This window comes from Fomitiporia mediterranea (assembly GCF_000271605.1).
Source record: "Fomitiporia mediterranea MF3/22 unplaced genomic scaffold FOMMEscaffold_18, whole genome shotgun sequence".
Classification (NCBI taxonomy): Eukaryota; Fungi; Basidiomycota; class Agaricomycetes; order Hymenochaetales; family Hymenochaetaceae; genus Fomitiporia; species Fomitiporia mediterranea.
Window position 1 is genome coordinate 429,622 of NW_006760403.1, and position 18,074 is coordinate 447,695.

General features: G+C 37.6%; 4 protein-coding genes across 4 annotated transcripts; 2 read left to right on the forward strand and 2 right to left on the reverse strand.

Annotated features, from left to right (window-relative positions):
- Positions 1-4,858: 4,858 nt before the first annotated feature.
- On the reverse strand, positions 4,859-5,625 carry FOMMEDRAFT_162273 (uncharacterized protein; the record flags this gene model as incomplete). Its single annotated transcript, XM_007271709.1, has 2 exons — positions 4,859-5,386; positions 5,500-5,625. The coding sequence occupies 2 exons, from the start codon at positions 5,623-5,625 to the stop codon at positions 4,859-4,861; spliced, it is 654 nt and encodes a 217-aa protein (XP_007271771.1).
- A 5,260-nt stretch (positions 5,626-10,885) lies between these two features.
- On the reverse strand, positions 10,886-12,602 carry FOMMEDRAFT_129830 (uncharacterized protein). The gene is made up of 5 exons (XM_007271710.1): positions 12,564-12,602; positions 12,465-12,499; positions 12,044-12,407; positions 11,352-11,958; positions 10,886-11,284 (listed from the first exon to the last, which is right to left on the reverse strand). The coding sequence occupies exons 2-5, from the start codon at positions 12,466-12,468 to the stop codon at positions 10,985-10,987; spliced, it is 1,275 nt and encodes a 424-aa protein (XP_007271772.1). The 5' UTR covers positions 12,469-12,499; positions 12,564-12,602; the 3' UTR covers positions 10,886-10,984.
- Positions 12,603-12,972: 370 nt separating this feature from the next.
- Positions 12,973-14,748, forward strand: FOMMEDRAFT_149402 (uncharacterized protein). The gene is made up of 3 exons (XM_007271711.1): positions 12,973-13,295; positions 13,564-13,846; positions 13,931-14,748. Exons 1-3 carry the CDS (start codon positions 13,054-13,056, stop codon positions 14,582-14,584), a joined length of 1,179 nt encoding a protein of 392 aa, XP_007271773.1. The 5' UTR covers positions 12,973-13,053; the 3' UTR covers positions 14,585-14,748.
- A 2,726-nt stretch (positions 14,749-17,474) lies between these two features.
- Positions 17,475-17,780, forward strand: FOMMEDRAFT_54208 (uncharacterized protein; the record flags this gene model as incomplete). The annotated part of the gene is made up of 1 exon (XM_007271566.1): positions 17,475-17,780. A coding segment is annotated over one exon (306 nt), but the record flags the coding sequence as incomplete, so codon positions are not given.
- Between the last annotated feature and the right edge of the window lie 294 nt (positions 17,781-18,074).

The window sequence follows — 18,074 nt, forward strand, 5'->3', positions numbered from 1 at the left end:
GTGAGCTTACACTTGTTGACTTATCTTTCCTCTTCTTTTTGTTGACAACTGACTTCTTCCAGGCACCTGCCAATGTTAAATCTGGATGATGTTTAGACACCTTCTTCTCCTTTTCCTTGATTTCACCCACACATTGTTTTACAGTGCCTGGTTCAACTGACAAAGATCTGGGTGTTAGTGAATGTTTAACAGTGTAGCTTTGTGTCTGAGCCTTTATGTAATTCTTTGATTTTAACAAGCATAGTGAGAGTGCCCCCAAACTCTCTCTTATTGAGACATCAAGTGAGTGTCTGCCTTATATACTATATAGTAAAGTCTAATAGTCTGAGACATTCTAAGTATAGTAACTCTACATAAGGCAATTGGGGATTTCCTAATCTAGAGCACAATCTAATACTCTCCTTCAAACATTAATTAAGAACTAAGACTGTATGCCTAATAGTTCAATTAGATGCTTGATCTGTAGGACATGGAGAGCTTTTGTAAGAATGTCTGCTAATTGGTTCTACAATTGGACATAGTATACATTAATGTAATTGTTTTGAATGTAACATTGTACAAAGTCTTTTTGTAAATTAAGGTGTTTAGTACAAGCATTGTACATTATTTTGTTAGACTTTACAGTCTTTATTACACCTGTGTTATTGTAATAAATTGTAATGGGTGCTAATTCAGTCTGTAGTACTTCTTCAGCAAATTGTTTGAGCCAAATAGCTTCTTGAGTAGTATACACCAGTACTTGTAACTCAGCTTTGTAAACAGATAGTAGTACTAGGTTTTACTGTTTGCTTGACCAGGATATGGTTGATTTAGCTAATTGAAAGACATAACCATTTATTACTTTATGTCCTTCTGTCATTTGTTTGTCTGTATCACAATAGCCTTGTAGTTTTAAAGTGTTTGTACTTCTAAGTTGAAGCTAGTAATTTGTTGTATATTTTAAATATGTAAAGTAATGTTTCACTACTTTGTAGTAATGTGTTTAGAGCTTTTGTAGGTAGTACACTAATTGCCCAGTAATATAAGATATGTTTGGCTGTGTACAATCCACAACATATCTTAACAATCCTACCATATTCATGTATAGTATTGTTTCATTATTACTTTTGTTTGTATTATACATATTGTTTGTATTGTTGGATAGATCTATTCTAAGAGTAATAAGCATTTGTAGTGCCTTTTCGTTTTCAAAGTGGTAATATTTGATTATACTTTCAATATAATACTTTTACTGTAAGCTAATTGTTTGTTAAGGTCTATCTTAGCTTATTTCAATACTAAGTAACTAATGTATTTTGTTACTGTCTGTAAATACAACATATTGTCTTAATGCATGTTTAAATACTGTTATTATAGTAATAGTTTTACTAATAATTGTAATATTGTTAATATATATAAATGTTATAAGAATCATTTTGTTATTTTGTTTCTTATAAAATACAGTGTGATTGTAATTAGCTTGTTCTAATCCAATCTTAAGTAGTAGTTTAGTAATCTTCTTATACTATTGTCTACCTGCTTGTTTCAATCTGTATAATACTTTATTTAAATGTAATACCTGTTTAGGTTTAATATCTGTAAGTAGCTTGCCTAGCAGTAGTTTCACATAAATAAGTTTGTCCTCATTTAGTTCTCTGTAAAGATATACAGATTTTACATCTATCTAATATATTTCATAGTTCTTAGATACTACCCAAGATAACAATAATTGTACTGTTGATAGTTTTGTTACTAGGGCAAATAAGTTGTTAGAATAGAAGTCTATTCTATTCTTTTGAGTGTATCCTTACACTACAAATTGTACTTTGTATTTGTTTATTTAGCTGTTAGCCAGTCTTTTAATTTTATAGACAAATTTTGTTCCAATTATATTTGTATTCATAAGGGGGATAGTATATATCTATGTGTTTTATTGTTGAAGTGACTGTATTTCATCCTTTATAACTTTAATCTACTATTCTTTGTCTATACATGTTATAGCATTGTAATACATTAATAGATTGCTATAGATTTTATTAAGGAATTTGTTAAATTCTGTTAGATACATAGTTAGGTTTATATCATCTTTGTAATTTTATCATTGTTTAATGTATCATCATTATAATTATTCTCCCCTTCAATCCTAAACATTAGTTTGTCTATGAATTGTACATTGTGTTTGACAGTAACTTTATTATTATGACACACTAAGTGACCTTTACTGTTAGTATTATAACCTAACTATCATACATATTGGCCTCTAGGTTATAGTTTATGTGTTTGTTTGTTTTGTATGATACAATATGTACTAAATTCTTATATGTTATCTATTTGATAATGCTTGTTATACTGTTTGTAATATGGTGTTATGAAATTAATAACAACTCTTAGCATTCTGTTATGAATAAACATTTAATATTGTACCACATATACCTAGAATTTTATAAGTAACTTTGCTAATAACAGACATGTATGTACACTGTTAAAGATAGTCTTATGTATATGTTCTATAACTCTGTTCTGTTATAGTGTATTATATACTGTTAATCTGTGTATTGTTCCTTGACTTTTAATATACATAATAAAGTCTTTACTTAGGAACACTGTATTGTTATCACTTTGAAGAGTTTTAACTCTTATACTGTATTGTGTAAAGAGTCTTGTTGTATACTTTACATATTCAGTAAAAGTATTGCTTTTATACTGTATAGGTAGTATAGTTACCCATTGTGTAGTATTGTCTACAATAGTAAAAAGATATTCATACTTGTTGTAAGCTTGTACTAGAGTAGGTCCTCAAATATTAATGTGGAGATGATCTCTATAACATTGTACAAAAGGTGTAGTTTGTATTTTTAGTATTTCATTGTGTTGTATGTTTGCTTTAATACAATCTGTACACTGTGCATTTTTATTGTCTGTTATCCTTTAACTTATAATCTCAGGATACTCTTGTATGAGTTTGTACAAGTAATCAAAATTAATATGACTTATTTGTTAATGTAAATCAACAATAGTGATTGTATTAATAGATCATTTATTATGATGAGAAACTATTATATACAAGTTATTTTGTACATGTATTTTACCAATCTTTGTATGAGTAAAGGAATAAATAATACATTCATTGTTTGTTTTTGTTAAAACATATCCTACTTTACATAATAGTACTTTACTAACAAGTGTGAAGTTCAGATTGGGATGATAGTATACATTTTATAGTGAAATCATGTTCACCTTAGTATGCTCATTGTCTTTATCTTATAGTTTTACATTAAATGTTATTACTCTACTTTTACTAAGTGTGAATAATAATTTATTCATAATTGTAACATTTATTAGGGTTGAGTTCTGAATGTTTGTAAGACAGAACAAGTATAGAGTAGTGTGTACATTTGTGCCAGAGTCTAATATATTAACACAATGTATTAGTCTAGTATTATTACAATGTATTGTATTGATACATATGTTTGGATTGTACTTAAAGTCCTTAATAACTTCTTTTGTTTTGTTAAATGAGTTTATAAAGTTGTTTACTTGTATAACACTATCCTCTTGTACTTTGAATACTGAGAATATGTTAGATTCAGCAGATAGAGCAGATTCAGCAGATAAAGTAGATTAAACAAGTAAGCTACTAGAGTTTAATACTAAGGCTTCTACAATTATAGACTCTAGCATTAGTGTTTTATTAACATCTTTAATGAATACCATTTTGTTATTGTCTCTAATGAATACTACTGTATTAAGTACAGGTTGAGACAATATAGTAGTAGTAGTAGAAGTAGTAACTGTTTACTTATACTTTTTCTTTCAAGCTTCTATTGTTTTGCTTGTTAGAGGATTTTGACAGTCTTTTAACATATGCCTGTACTTATTACAATTGTAGCATTTAACTTTACTATAAGGCTTTGTTTTGCTTTTAGCTACACTTTTGCCTTTTGTTTGTAGGCTGTCTTGTTCAGTATCTTGTTTTGTTTAAGAGTACTAAGAATAATACTTAGTATATATGTTTTACAATTTGTGTATTAACTTAGCTAGTGTCAGAATGTCTTTCTGAGCTACTGTAACTGTTAGTAGTTGATTATAATAGGTAATCTGTCTGTCTAGCATTGTTACTACCTATCTATACTTATAAGGAGTAGTAAGGTTAATTGTTAAGATGTATGTATTATTATTAGAGACTTTATTATGTACAGACAACTGTTTGTAGATTTGTTCAATGTTGTCTAACATCTTATCAAACTGTAATACATACTCTTTAACTGTAAACAACATAGATATGTCTACAGTATGTGTCATTATTGTTTGAACATTGTATTGTTCAGAAAGTACCTTTATAAGACTTCTAACACTTGTATACATTGTAAAGTTTGTATAAATTGTATTAGTTATTGTTTTCATTATACAATAATACAAAACATTACTTGTATGTATACTAGCATCATTAGAGGAAGGGGGATTGTACTCTAGGTAGTCTGAGAGCATTATAGTAGTGAGTGTACTGTGTATACATAAGTACTATATCTTGTATCCCTTTACACTAGCCAACTTTTCTGTTCCCTTAAAGAACTTTATAATGTTAGAGTCCTTCATTATAGTGTTAACAAAAGTATACATTGTAGCAACATTGTAATAGGTTTAGTAGGAGGGGAAGGTCTAGGGCTTGGTGTGCTAGTAGGAGGCAAAGGTGTTCTGTAAGAGCAAGTATGTAGGAGTATTTAATAGGTACTAAGGCTCATAACCTTTTAACAAGTATAGTAGGAGTGCCCCCAAACTCTCTCTTAATGAGACATCAAGCAAGTGTCTGCCTTATATACTACATAGTGAAGTCCAATAGTCTGAGACATTCTAAGTGTAGTAACTCTACATAAGGCAATTAGGGATTTCCTAATCCAGAGTGCAATCTAATATTTGATGATGATACTCTTAGTGTGTCAGGGAATCCATCAGCATCCTCAATTTCCTTCACCTCGTTCGCTTCTACCACCTCATCATTGGGTACTAATTCTGGTGAAACAGTTCCAGTATGCGGAGACCGAATCTTCCTTTCCAACTTAGAATCGTCAATAGAAATGACTTCTTGCGAAAGTGACGTAGGCCTCATAGAAAGCGGAGCCACTGGTTTATTTCGTAAGGATGATTTGCTAAATCTCAAACGAGGACCATCCGCAGCGTTTCGTAATGAGCCTGTACCAGCCGGAACAGTGGAAGTGATCGCGCGTGGCTCTTTAAACGATGACGATTCTCCACGCTTCGGATCCTTTATGAAAAACTTCGACCTAGCCTCGAGTTCATCAAATCCACCTCCAGAAATCCTCCGTTTCTTCGGCGGAGGTGCATCTGTTATTGTCATGCGCGCAATCGGTTTCCAGTCAACCCTAAGGAATCTCGTAAATGTCGACCGCTATGTGGGGCTGGCACTTGGTTAGGTCTCCGCTACAATACGGATTATCAAATAATTATACACACATAAGTCAATGATTCAATCAATACACAAGATGTAAATAATAGACTCACCACGCTTTGGCCGCCTGGCGTCGGAATCGTAGTAGGTTTGCTACTCCACTCGATGTTATTTCCCATGTCATAAGATCGTGGCGCGTTGTGTAGTTCACCAGCTCTAAGCACATAACGCATCAGCATCAATGCATCATAGTTATAACAACAACATTGGGCGTGAAGCCTACTTGTGAGCTTGCAAAACTGTTGAGAGGGAGAACTTAAGGGGGGCATGCATAGACAAGGGGTGAGGTGACGATTGACTGCTCAGTGTCTCTCGTCCTTATATTGTATGTATTCTAACTGAGACATTATGAAGTCATCGTCTCGTGGTTTGTCTGTTGATGAACTAATCATCTCATAATACTCCCCTTCAAACTCTTACTAGTCTGAGTAAACTGGTAAGATGTTTGACTTGTGGTACATGTAGTGCTTTAGTTAATATATCTGCTTGTTGATTGTTTGTCTGTATGTATTTTGCATTTATGTACTCTAACTCAATGTAGCATTTAATAAAATCTTTCTTATGATCTAAATGCTTTGTTTGTTCCGAATATTTGAGTTTGTCCAATGTAACTGTTTGTATAACAGTATTGTTATTACAATAGATATTAATTGGTGCATCAGAGACCTGCAGAATCTCTTCAGCTAAATGTGTAAGTGTGATTGCTTCCTGTGTTCCTCTTGTAAGAGCTATTAATTTAGCTTCATATGTCAAATTTGCCACCAGTGTTTGTCTTTTACTTGACCACGAAACTAATGAATTGCTCAAGTAAAATGTATATCCTGATATTGTACAATGCCCTTCTTGCATCATACTGTCTGTGTCTGTATAACTGTTCAATATTGATTGATTTGTGCTACTGAGTTGGAGCCAGACATTACTCATAGTTTTTAAGTACATGTAACAATGTTTAAGTGCTAGATAATACTCCATACTAGGGTCATTAAAGTATTTTGCTAACTGATTTGTTGCAAATGCTATATCTGGCTGTGTACAGTCTGCAATGTATCTAAGTGTACTAACCATGTTCATGTATAGTATATCAGACATTTGTTTTCTATTGTTATTAGTTTGCAATACTGTTTTTAATTGTGTACCAGGCTGTATGAGTGTTTGTACACTTTGTTTGTTTGTAAGTTTGTAATGTTCTATTATACTATTAATATAATGTGTCTGACACATCCTGATGAATCTATACTCTCTGTTGTGTTGAATCTCTATACTAAGTAGTTAGTGTAATTTGCTACTGTCTGTATATTGTAAATGACATACAATAGATTGTTTTATTATTACAATAGTATTATTATTCTTTGCCACAATAGTAATATTGTTGACATGTACAAATAATATGGCTACAGTTATTTCTTTCTTCTTTGTAAAGAATATAGTGTTATCATGTTTGGATTTTGTTAATCTGCATTTAAGTAGTATATTAGATAGCATTTTATACCATCTTCTACCAGCTTGTTTTAATCCATATAGTGCTTTTTGTAATTGTAATATTTGTCCATTCTGTAATCTGTCTATTAAGTTACCTGGAGGAGGTTTAACATATATTTCTTTGTCTTCCATCAATTGTCTATACAGATATACTGATTTTATATCTATCTGATGTATTTCATAATTATTAGATACTGCCCATACTAATATTAATCATACTGTAGATAGTCTAGCAGTAGGAGCAAATAAATTGTCTGTATGATAGTCAAGACTGTTAATCTGATAGTTTCCTTAAACTACTAATTGTGCTTTATATTTTTCTATACTATTATCAGTGTATTGCTTTATTTTATAGACAAATTGTGTTCCAATAATGTTAATATTATTACATAGATTTGTGATTTCCCATGTATTATGATTTTCTAATTGTTTTATTTTGTCTTTCATAGCTGTAATCCATGAATCACAATCTAGACATTAGATTGCTTCATAAAATGAAGTTGGATCCAATTGTATTTCACTTATTTTAGTATTAAATTCTGTTAAATGAATGGCAATATTATCTTCATCCTTTTCACTAAGTACATACATGTGTTTCATTATGTATTTATTCTCCATGTGTTGTTTAAGCTTGATAGCACATTCTGTCAGTTTCTGTTTCTGTTCTGATCAATGTAATTTAGGTTCTACTTCTTTTTCAGTTAATTTAACTTTGTTGTCCATTAAGTCTGTTGGTTCTGCTGCTTTTCCTTTTTTGTTAGGATCAGTATTGTCTGTATCATTGTTGTCTGTTCTTGTTATTCTATTGTCTGTTTTGTTATTTTTAATTATTAAATGCTTGTTTGTATTGTTGTTTGTATTGTCTATTTTCTCCCCTTCAATTTGAGGAGGTTTACCTTTGAGAAATTGAATATTTCGTTTGATGGTAATTTTATTATTGTGCCAAGTTTTATAGCCTTTACTTTCATTGTCTAATCCTATCTAACAAGCAATGATACCTTACTGTTGTATTTTTGTAGGATTTTTGTTGCAAATGATAATATATTGACCAAATTTGTATATATTATCAATTGTTCTGTGTGTTCTGTAATGTTTGTAATGTAGAGTATTATAATTTAAAGTAGCACACAGTGTTCTATTATAAATATAAGTAATATGAATTACTACTTCAGCCCATAATGTAAACAGTAGTTTAGTAAATGTTAGATATGCTCTTACACCTCTAAATATAGTTTTATGTGTTTGTTCTGCTATTCTGTTCTGTTGTAGAGTATGATGTACTGTTAATCTTTGTTTTGTTCCTTATGAATCTAAATATTGTTGGAAATCTTTACTAAGGAATACAGTATCATTATTACTTTGTAAAAGCTTTATTTTAACTCTGTACTGTGTAAATATTTTAGTTGTCCATCATACATATTATGTATATACATTGGATTTTGTTTGTAATTTGAGTATTATGCACCAACAAGTAGAATTGTCTACAATTGTTAATAAGTAGTGTATGTTCTTATATGTGTACAGTTTAATAGGACTAATGATATTAATATGAATAAGATCTCCAAATTGATTTGCAAGAGGAGATTGATGTAGTTTTAGTATTAGTGTACATTCAATATTTGCTTTTATACATTCAATACATTCTTTTTCTTTGTAGTTTGTTATTTTAGTTGATAGTACACTTGGTTGTGTCTTTAATAATTGTTTAATATAATTGTAACTTATGTGTCTGAGGCATTTATGTATATTATAAATAGATAGTTTGTTCATTGTTTTTAATAAATGATTATTGTACAAAATATACAAGTTATTTCTCAATTGTATATGTCTGATGTATTTGTTACATGGTAATGTTATAGTACAATTATCATTTGTAAACATAAAAGAATAACCTTCCCTACATAGTAGTGCTTGACTTATGAGGGAAAAGGTCATTTGTAGATAGTAATAAATGTTTTGTAATGTTATAATACTTTTTTCTTGTATATTCTTCAGGATTTTGATACACATAGATCCAGCTCGATTAAGAGTCATTGTTGACCTATTTGTAATAGTTACAATTGTAGGAGTTATGTTGTGTACATCTATTAATTAAAATAGATAAGGAGTAGTATGTATTAATACACTAGAATTGAGTAAATCTATTGTTTGTGTATAGGATTTCTTGTTAGCTATGATTGTATTTGTAAATATGTTAGTTATTATAAGATAATTAGTTCATCAACAGACAAACCACAAGACAATGACTTTATAATGTCTCAGTTAGAATACATACAATATAAGGATGAGAGACACTGAGTAGTCAATTGTCACCTCACCCCTTGTCTATGTATGCCCCCCTTAAGTTCTCCCTCTCAACAGGTTATAAGCCTTGAGCTCCCTGTATACATACATCTACTATACACTCTAAACTCTTTACTTGCATACATTTGTACACATTTGTATTATGGTTCCCCTATATACAGATACACACTGTAAACTAGCTAATGTACCTAAATACTTTGGTCAAAACATTACAATACTTAAGACTGAAGCAAACTACAAGATGTGGTACTACTGTATTGTTTCTAGTGTTGTAGCTACATACTTTGAACACTTACTAAAGGATGAACTGTAGAACAAAGCTGAGAGGGAGATGACTAAGACTATTCATACATACATAGTCAATAACATTGCTGACACAATATTGGCAAACTATATACACTTTGATATGTCTATCCCTCAGTTAATGAAAGCACTTAAAGAACACTTTAACCCTTAGACAGTATGTAAAAAGGCTATCAACAAATCAGTACTGTTTATTTGTAGAGACTATGTAAAACATTTTGGACATACATTAGACAGACTTGAGGAAGCATACACAACTCTGTCTACTAATAGTGATCCACCACACAACTCTACATACAAAGCAGCAATATTGCTTGCCACTCCTGAGCAATATACACACATAGTAAATATGATAATACAATCTACTGATGCCCAAAACAAAGGCAAACCAGTCAATGAACATAAGAAAGTTGAACTGAAGCAACTAATCCTTGTATTACAGAACACCTACAATAATTACTGTACTAAACAAGCACAAGATTCTAATGATTGGACAAAGAATAATGTACACATTAATACAATGTATAAAGCTAATAAGTAGAGGAAATTCAATCTGCCAAATCTGTTCAATCCGACAAAAGTAAAATGTTTCAATTGTGGAAAAACAAAAACAAACACACCTCTTTGTTCCTCAAGCACTTGAACTACTATCTGGCCCACAGAGCTCTCTAAGCTGCTTATGATCGTTGGTCATCATATGGATACTCTGCCAGAGGTTAATATGCGGCAGAAAAACGAACGTCACGAGATCCACAGACACGTCCGAGCGAGAGTATGAGTCCGAGTGGAAGCCCTGCCCTTGATGATTTATGAAGGAATGCAGGATGCACTGTTGGTGGTAGATGTAGAAGAATGGATAGTGAGCTAAGTGACACCCTTCTAGAGGTCTAATAAGGAGTGCACTCGGGCGTCTTCCGCTAATCAATCTGACAAATTGAGTAATGTTTACCAGTCTAACTAAGAACATTTATTTATTCGAATTTCAAAACCATATACAGTAAAATATGTCATAACACATTAAAATTTTCTGTGACAAAAATTGAGTTTGCCTGCTAGAATTGTATGTGAAAATGCACAAAGCACATAATGCATTAGGTTTGGTCTTCTCCCAACATCATGTGTTATGACATCATACTGTAATGTATTAGATCCAGTCTTCTCCTAATAATACACATTATAACATATTTTACTGTATGTATTGCTTGTCTAATTTTCTTCTTCTTATGGTTGAATACTACTGTGAAAAATGTTATGATACATGCTTTTGTACAATACATTGAGCTGACCCATAACAGAATTGGAATTGCCTACAAAAAATCTATGAGATAATGTATAAAGCATATAAATGCACTGATTTTGGTCTTGTCCCAGCATTATGTGTTTTGTCATATTTTACTGTATCCTCTAAATGTGTATCCCAGATAACTATGAGCACCTCCAAAAACATTCTACTCAAGGACACACGTCTCTGTCCATTTCCTCCTCTAACTCCATCCTAACGCTTCCACTCTGTCTCTTCACAGTCTCTTCCGATCTTGTCTCAGCACTACCTCGACCATCACCACCGTGTTCACGCTCCACAGCCACACACAACTCCTCGTAAATCGACCCATTCTTTAAGGTCCTCATCGTATTCAACACTGCAAACAGCCAAAGCAGGAGCGTCCAAACCGCATATATCGACCCCCATACACGTAAGATATGTGAATCGAGTGTGTTAGAGAGTTGGATCGTTAAGTTTGCATAGACACCCTGAGTTAGAGAGAAAAAAAATTAGATCAAGTTGATTGTAGGGTGTAAAGGAGGAGTCAGGACGCACATTAGGGAAAATCATCCCCCAAAACGTCACCTTAAACGGTAACCTCTTCCACTCCCTCATCAAAACCAACACATCTCCCAGTGCTCCAAATCCGAAAGTGACCCATGCGGTTGCAAGGCACCATAATGTGAAGCTGATTAGCCAGGCAACGGCGTATATGACGTAGCTTGAGTTGACGTTCGTGAATACATTGATGTTCGATGCATCGGATCCGGAGGTATTGCTGACAGGAAGGTATGGAACAGGAAACACCTTGCTGGATACCTGTCCCAGAATGAGAAAACAAAATCCCGCCTGTCCGAGTGGGCCTAGAGGTAAGAACACGCTGAATATCGATAAACCTCCAGGTAGCTTATACACCGCCAATCTTAACAAATATATCGTTATCACAGCGAGAGCGAAGGTGATGCCCATCGTTACGAGCATCATGCATATTGCCAGTGTGAGGTATATGTGTGATGCGATGAAGGGAGAAGGGGAGGAGAGTGCGATGGGTATGAGGGCTTGTGCGACTACTCCGCCTGTTGAGGCGACGACGATTATCGTTACGACGGGTAGTAGCCAGACCATTGTCATTCGTGAGAGGTCGTGCGTTTGGCGAGTGAACCTGTCCATAATAGTTATTAGCGTATTTGAGTATAGTAATACATTACATTGTATTTTAACTGAGGATGTGAATTGATACCACTCACATAATATGCAACTGTCCAAAGAAAATAGCAACCGCAACCACTACATCAGCCCACCAAAGTGCCCAAAGGACATACACGAAGGCCCTTCCACCCCAATTAAAATACTCATGCACGATACCCGTAGCAGAAATAATAACCGTTGCGAACCCCATCGGCGCACAGCCAAGGAACTGACTTTGCGTAGGGTGTCGAAGCATAGCCATCCACATTCCGCGAAATAGGACATAGCGGAGGATGGTTAGAGTGGTGATGACAGTAAAGAATATCAGGTTTAAGATGAGGAATGCTAGTGCAACGGATTGGAGTGCGAGGTTATTCGTGCCATACGGGAAGGAGTGGAAAAGGATTGTAATTGCGCCTGTTCCTAGAGACTAGCAGGATGGGTGAAACGAGAGGTTGTTGAGAGGTTATTGACGCATACCCATTACCGCGGCGTGCCATGCAGGAGTAAAGTGCCTAAAGAAATTTTTTAAGTTAGTTGAACGGGTGCCATAAGATGAATGAAGATACTGGAACTCGCCGGACACATTCTTTGAACGAGAGAGCCTTTGCAGGAGTGCCATGGAGAAGATGATGCATGAAGGCCAGTCGACCGCCGGAATGATCACGGAAGAAAAGACCGCATTCATTGTGTTATTTTTTACTTTGGGCACGTTGCCCGGCTGACTATGCATGTGCAATTCGAAGCCGCCTCCGCTTGAAAAGTGCATCCAGTTGAGAAAAATACGTGCCGTACGCCATAGATTTGGTATATCAGATCAGATAAACTTAGAGGAATGCAGGGGCCCGAGTATGGTGCCGAGTTCCCAGCATGGACGAGAGGAGAAAGCGACTAAAATATTCACTGTGCTTTATTTGGATGGGACGGCACTGTCTCGGGAATAATGAATGGTGACGCCCCAGTTCGCTGGCCTCCGTCCGTTCGTCGCATTCTTCCCATGTCGTTCTCCCCGCCATCTATCCTTCATCCCCGCCTTTTGTAAAGTGCTATCGCCCCCACAGTGTCGGCCATGAGTTCAGTTTCTTCATCCTCAACCTCTTCTGTGCTCTCTACCGCCGCGTCTTCACTGACGTCACTCGCACTCGCTAACTCTACCGCGCTCATCCAACCAACGAGTGACTTTTTCACAAACAGTTTCCCTCAGACAGCGTCCTTTGGCGCAGCAAGCACCAGTAGTGCCAGCAATAATGACGACGATGGAAATAATAACAATAATAATAACACACTAGCCGCATCGTCGTCTCTGTACCTGTACGTGTCGAATCAGTCTGTTTCATGCTTATTTCATCCGTCATCCCATCACCTGCACCGCCCGAGACGTCCGACTCAGACTCTTTGACACACACACTCTCCCACCATCCTCTTCATCTTACCACTCCCTTCCTCTGCTGACTCGATTACACACCTACACCTATACTGACTGACTTCCCTTCCATCATCGCTCTACTCATACCCGCACGCCCTCAATCGACCAAATTAATTAACTATTACATGGCATGGCCTCTCTTCTCATCAACAGCTTCACTTTCCTCGCGACCCTCCTCCTTCTCCTCGCAATCTCCTGTGCTATCGTAATCCGCTCATTCATTATCCGACGCCGTTTCCATCGGCGAGTCCAAGAAGCACTCGCAGATGGTTCCGTGCTCCCACCCCATGCTCCCGGCCCCGGCGGTTTCGGCGGCATCGGCGGGGGACGAAGACGCGATTTTGGCGAGAAGCCAAAGTTATGGGATGCACATCTCAGACCTCCCGCGCCGCTGTCGTCGTCCCTTTCTTCTGAGTTGCGGTGGGAGAACATAAAGGTACGTATGCGTCCACTACGTTACGTTGCCTGTTGCCTTACCGACCACGTCCATGTCTAACGTAACGTATGAAACCACACGTAGCCTGTCTCGGCCAGGATCCTCTCCGACAAACTCTCTGGAGCTGGCAAACGACGCGTAACTTCCTCGACTACCACACCTCCCCGTACGGGAGGCTTCCTCCAGACGGCTTCGTTAGGACTCGTCAATGGACATGGCCGATCTTGGCGACCGCGATTCCTTCCTCGGCCAGGTCCTCCACAATCACCTTCAGCGATGACGACGCCCCCAGCGCAACCTCCAACCATCTCCGCGCCCATCCCTCCTTCCACTTCCACTTCCTCATCCCCATCCTCTCCGGCCGAACAAAGAGCAGAATCGAACTCAGAAGACGCCCATCTCCAGATTCACGTCCTCATCGCTATGCCATCTCCTTATCGTCCTCGCTCATGGCTCTCTTCCTCTTCCTCATCACAATCCTCTTCTTCGACGAATGTAGATGCATCTCCGTTGAAAGGCAAAACACGAACACCGTATCCCACAGTTTACGATAACGAAGATGAGGAAGAAGAGTTACCTGATGTTGCGTTTGGTGTGACGGAGGTACCGTGGAAAGTCGCTCTTCCTAACTCTCCCGCTGCCCAAAGTCAAAATCCAAGTCAAAATCGGGGTGAATCGGGGTTTAGTAACGGTGGTGCAGGTAATGTTGGTGGTGAACCTTCACGAGGGCATGTATAGGATCGTAGGGTCATAGTACTACTCCGGACATTTATTGTGTATCAGTATCTTATGCTCATTCATTCGGACATTGGACGCGTTCAAGCAAACACGCAACATGAATACATCTCTTCTGATGGATTAAACATCCAAATAAATGAGCATACAAAATTTATACAAACCATTCAAGCACATATACGTAATCGACGAGTATTAATTAACTGACAATCTACCTCGACTCAACTCGAAGGTAACTTCTCAGCCTCCTCCCTCGCCCTTCTCCGACTCCCCATCATCAAATCAACGTAATCTGCTCCTCCTAATATATGTTCCTTCATATCATCACTGGATTGATTTCGGCGTGAGGAAGAACTGTTGACTGCTGCTGCTGCTGCTTTCTGCTTCAACGTCGATCGCCGTTTCGAGTTTACAGTACTATTTGCCAGAGTGGTTTTTGGAGGATTCGATGCTGAAGCTGATGCTGACGTTCTTGAAGGTGGTGGAGGTATCGATTGGACACCAGCAGGTTTAGAAGAGAGCGTTTGGGACGTGCTTGATGCAGTTTTTTTCTGTTCAGTTCAAGGAAGGCATAAGTTATTATCCAGACTCAAGTAGGGAAATAGGGAAAATATATTGAATTATTGATTATGAAAGACATACGACGCGTTTGTGCACTTTCGCACTTCGACCCATCCCTGTTGTGCAATCCCTGCCCTTTTATTTCTTATGGAGGGCCTGAAGTTCGTATGGATAGTGGGATTATTGTAAGAGGGAAAGATGATAGACAAGACTCAAAGTGTGTTTCTGTTCAAGTTGCTTCCGCGAACTACGAAAAGCTGTATACATCACGTGCATAGAGATGATTGATGAATTAATATGCAGTTTGTGGTTAGAAAGTTATTGCTCTCATCTCCAGATTCTCCACCATGCCACCATCCAATCTTCCTGAGGCATCGAAAATTATCACGCCGAGGGGGAATGAATATCCAATCGCGGAACGCTTACCACCCGAGATACTCGCACACATCTTCAAAATCGGGACGCATATGAAGAAGGCGTTCCGGATGTGAGATACAGATTGGGCAGACTACGACAACTACCTTTTCCAGCGTGTGTGTCGCATGTGTGTCGACTCTGGACGTATTGCGATCGATGTGCTTTCACTATGGACAAACCTCGACTTTATGGAGTGTCGTCCTTTCGAGACGAGCAAGATGTGGCTCGAGCGTTCGAAGAAGGCCCGGTTGGATCTCGTCATTGATCTGACGCCAATTGAGGATAACAGTGACTTGGATAAATTACTCCTCTTTTATTTCTTGTAAGATGTATGGCTATTACACCCGTTTGCATAAATAATGAGACTTTTCGATTTTGAGCGACGTGATGTAATGTAAGAAATCACATGATTTTTTAGACTTAGAGGAAATTTGTGGGCACAAGATAGCGAATGAGACACGTTGTGCCAGTGTCTATGCATATATTTTGAGCTGCTACAATCATGGGTAACTGCTGCATCAGTAGAGACCTCAAAATCTGCTGTCTAAGACTGTATGACCTCAATATTCTAAGCTTGGACGACATTCTAAACTGTGTGAGATTCTCTCGGGCTACTTTTTTTCACATTTGCAAACTCTGGGAAGAAACAGGCAATGTCATTCGCCCAACAACTGCTCAGCACAATAGTAGCAGAGGAGAAGCGACTTTGATAGAAGTAAGACATTATAGCACAATAGAATAGCAATAGACAGGTTGAAAAGTTAGGGACAGGTAGCAGGAGGTAGACTGTATGCACAGACGCTGGCACGACGCGTCTCATTCACTCTGTCTCGTGCTTGCTATTTTCCTCGCTAAGTTTAAAAAATCATGTGATTTCTTACTTTTCTTCACTTCGCTCAAAATCAGAAAGTCTCATTATATATGCAAACGGCTGTAAGATTATGCTAAGACAGAGAGCTGGTAGACAAGTCTCGGCTTCTCTTCTGAGTCTTCAAGCTGCTTTTGGCGAACAGCTGTCTGTATCACGTGCACGAAATTGATTAACAAAATATGCATGTGGTAGTTCGGTTGCCATCTTACATTTTTTCTTATCATAGTGCCAACTCATCACAGAACGGCCACTGCTCTTGCCCCCACCATGCCACCATCCAATCCCCCGGACGCATCCAAAAATCCACAACATATCGCGCCGAAAGGAGATAAACGTTCAATCGTAGAACTCTTACCGCTCGAGGTAATTGAATATATCTTCGAAATTGGGACGCGTGCAGAAAGGGAGGGAAAACGCTGGCGCAGACCACCTTTTCCAGAGCGTGTGTCGCATGTATGTCGACGCTGGAGAAGTATTGCGATCGACATGTCTATACTATGGACAAAACTCAGCTTTACCGAGGATCGTCCTTCCGAGAAGAAAAAGGTGTGGCTTGAACGGACGAAGAAGGCCCCTTTGGATCTATCTATTGACTGGTTTCCAGTTGAGGACGGAATTGATGTGGTTAATACTGAGGATCAAGGCGATGAAAACCAGGAAGATCGAAGTGACATGGCTGAACGACACTTTGACCGCACCTTAGACTTGATAATCCCTCATGTCTCTCGCTGGCGTTCTTTCCACCTCGTAGTGAATCGATACAAATTCATGCATTCAGCACTGGAACGCCTAGGAAAGTGCCCGACAGATCCCGGCGCACCAATTCTCCAGACATTGTTTCTCTGCTGCTCTGGAAACGCTGACGAGTTCGCTCCGGCGGAGTATTTCGAACGTTATTTTCCATTTGGAGGGCACGCGCCGATGCTCACTCGAGTTGATTTTAAACGAGTTCACATAGACTGGAAGCTGCTTATCCCTCCCTTAGAACGATGTGCGCTTTCGTCATTATATTCAACACCAACTTTCACAACCAACCTCACCGATCTCAATTTCGCTTACCACTCGCGGGACGTCCGACCTTCTTACGAAGAGTTCATAACCATACTCCGATGCGCACCGAACCTATCCTCTCTCGAATTCTGCATTTCCTCACCAGCTCCCCGCCAGCAAGGACCCGTTGCACAACCGATATTCCTACCTAAATTGCGAAAACTTCATCTCATGTGGATTGGAGAGGAAGATGCATGCGCAATATTACGTACGTTCTATGCTCCGGCCTTAAGGAATATCACCCTCTACTTTGACCGGGAGAGCTATGATGCGTTTGTACGCCAACTAGCAGCTCCAATGCCGTTACCGAATCCACAATCGCCCAATTTCAGGGATCTCATTTTCCTTCCACCGTCACCAGGCGATGATCCAAATTCATCGTCGTTACCAGAAGAAGGAGAGGAGAGCGGACGCTTCGTCGACCCTAGAGAGCCAAAATCCATCCTACACAATGTAACTGAAGTGACCCTCTTGTGTATAGACTGCTTAACAGACGGTCCACAACACTTCTACTCCGCGAGCCCTAACCTTAAACGACTCTCCCTCAAGATGAACAACCTCCCTCTGGAGTTCTTTTCTGTCTTCATGGAAGAT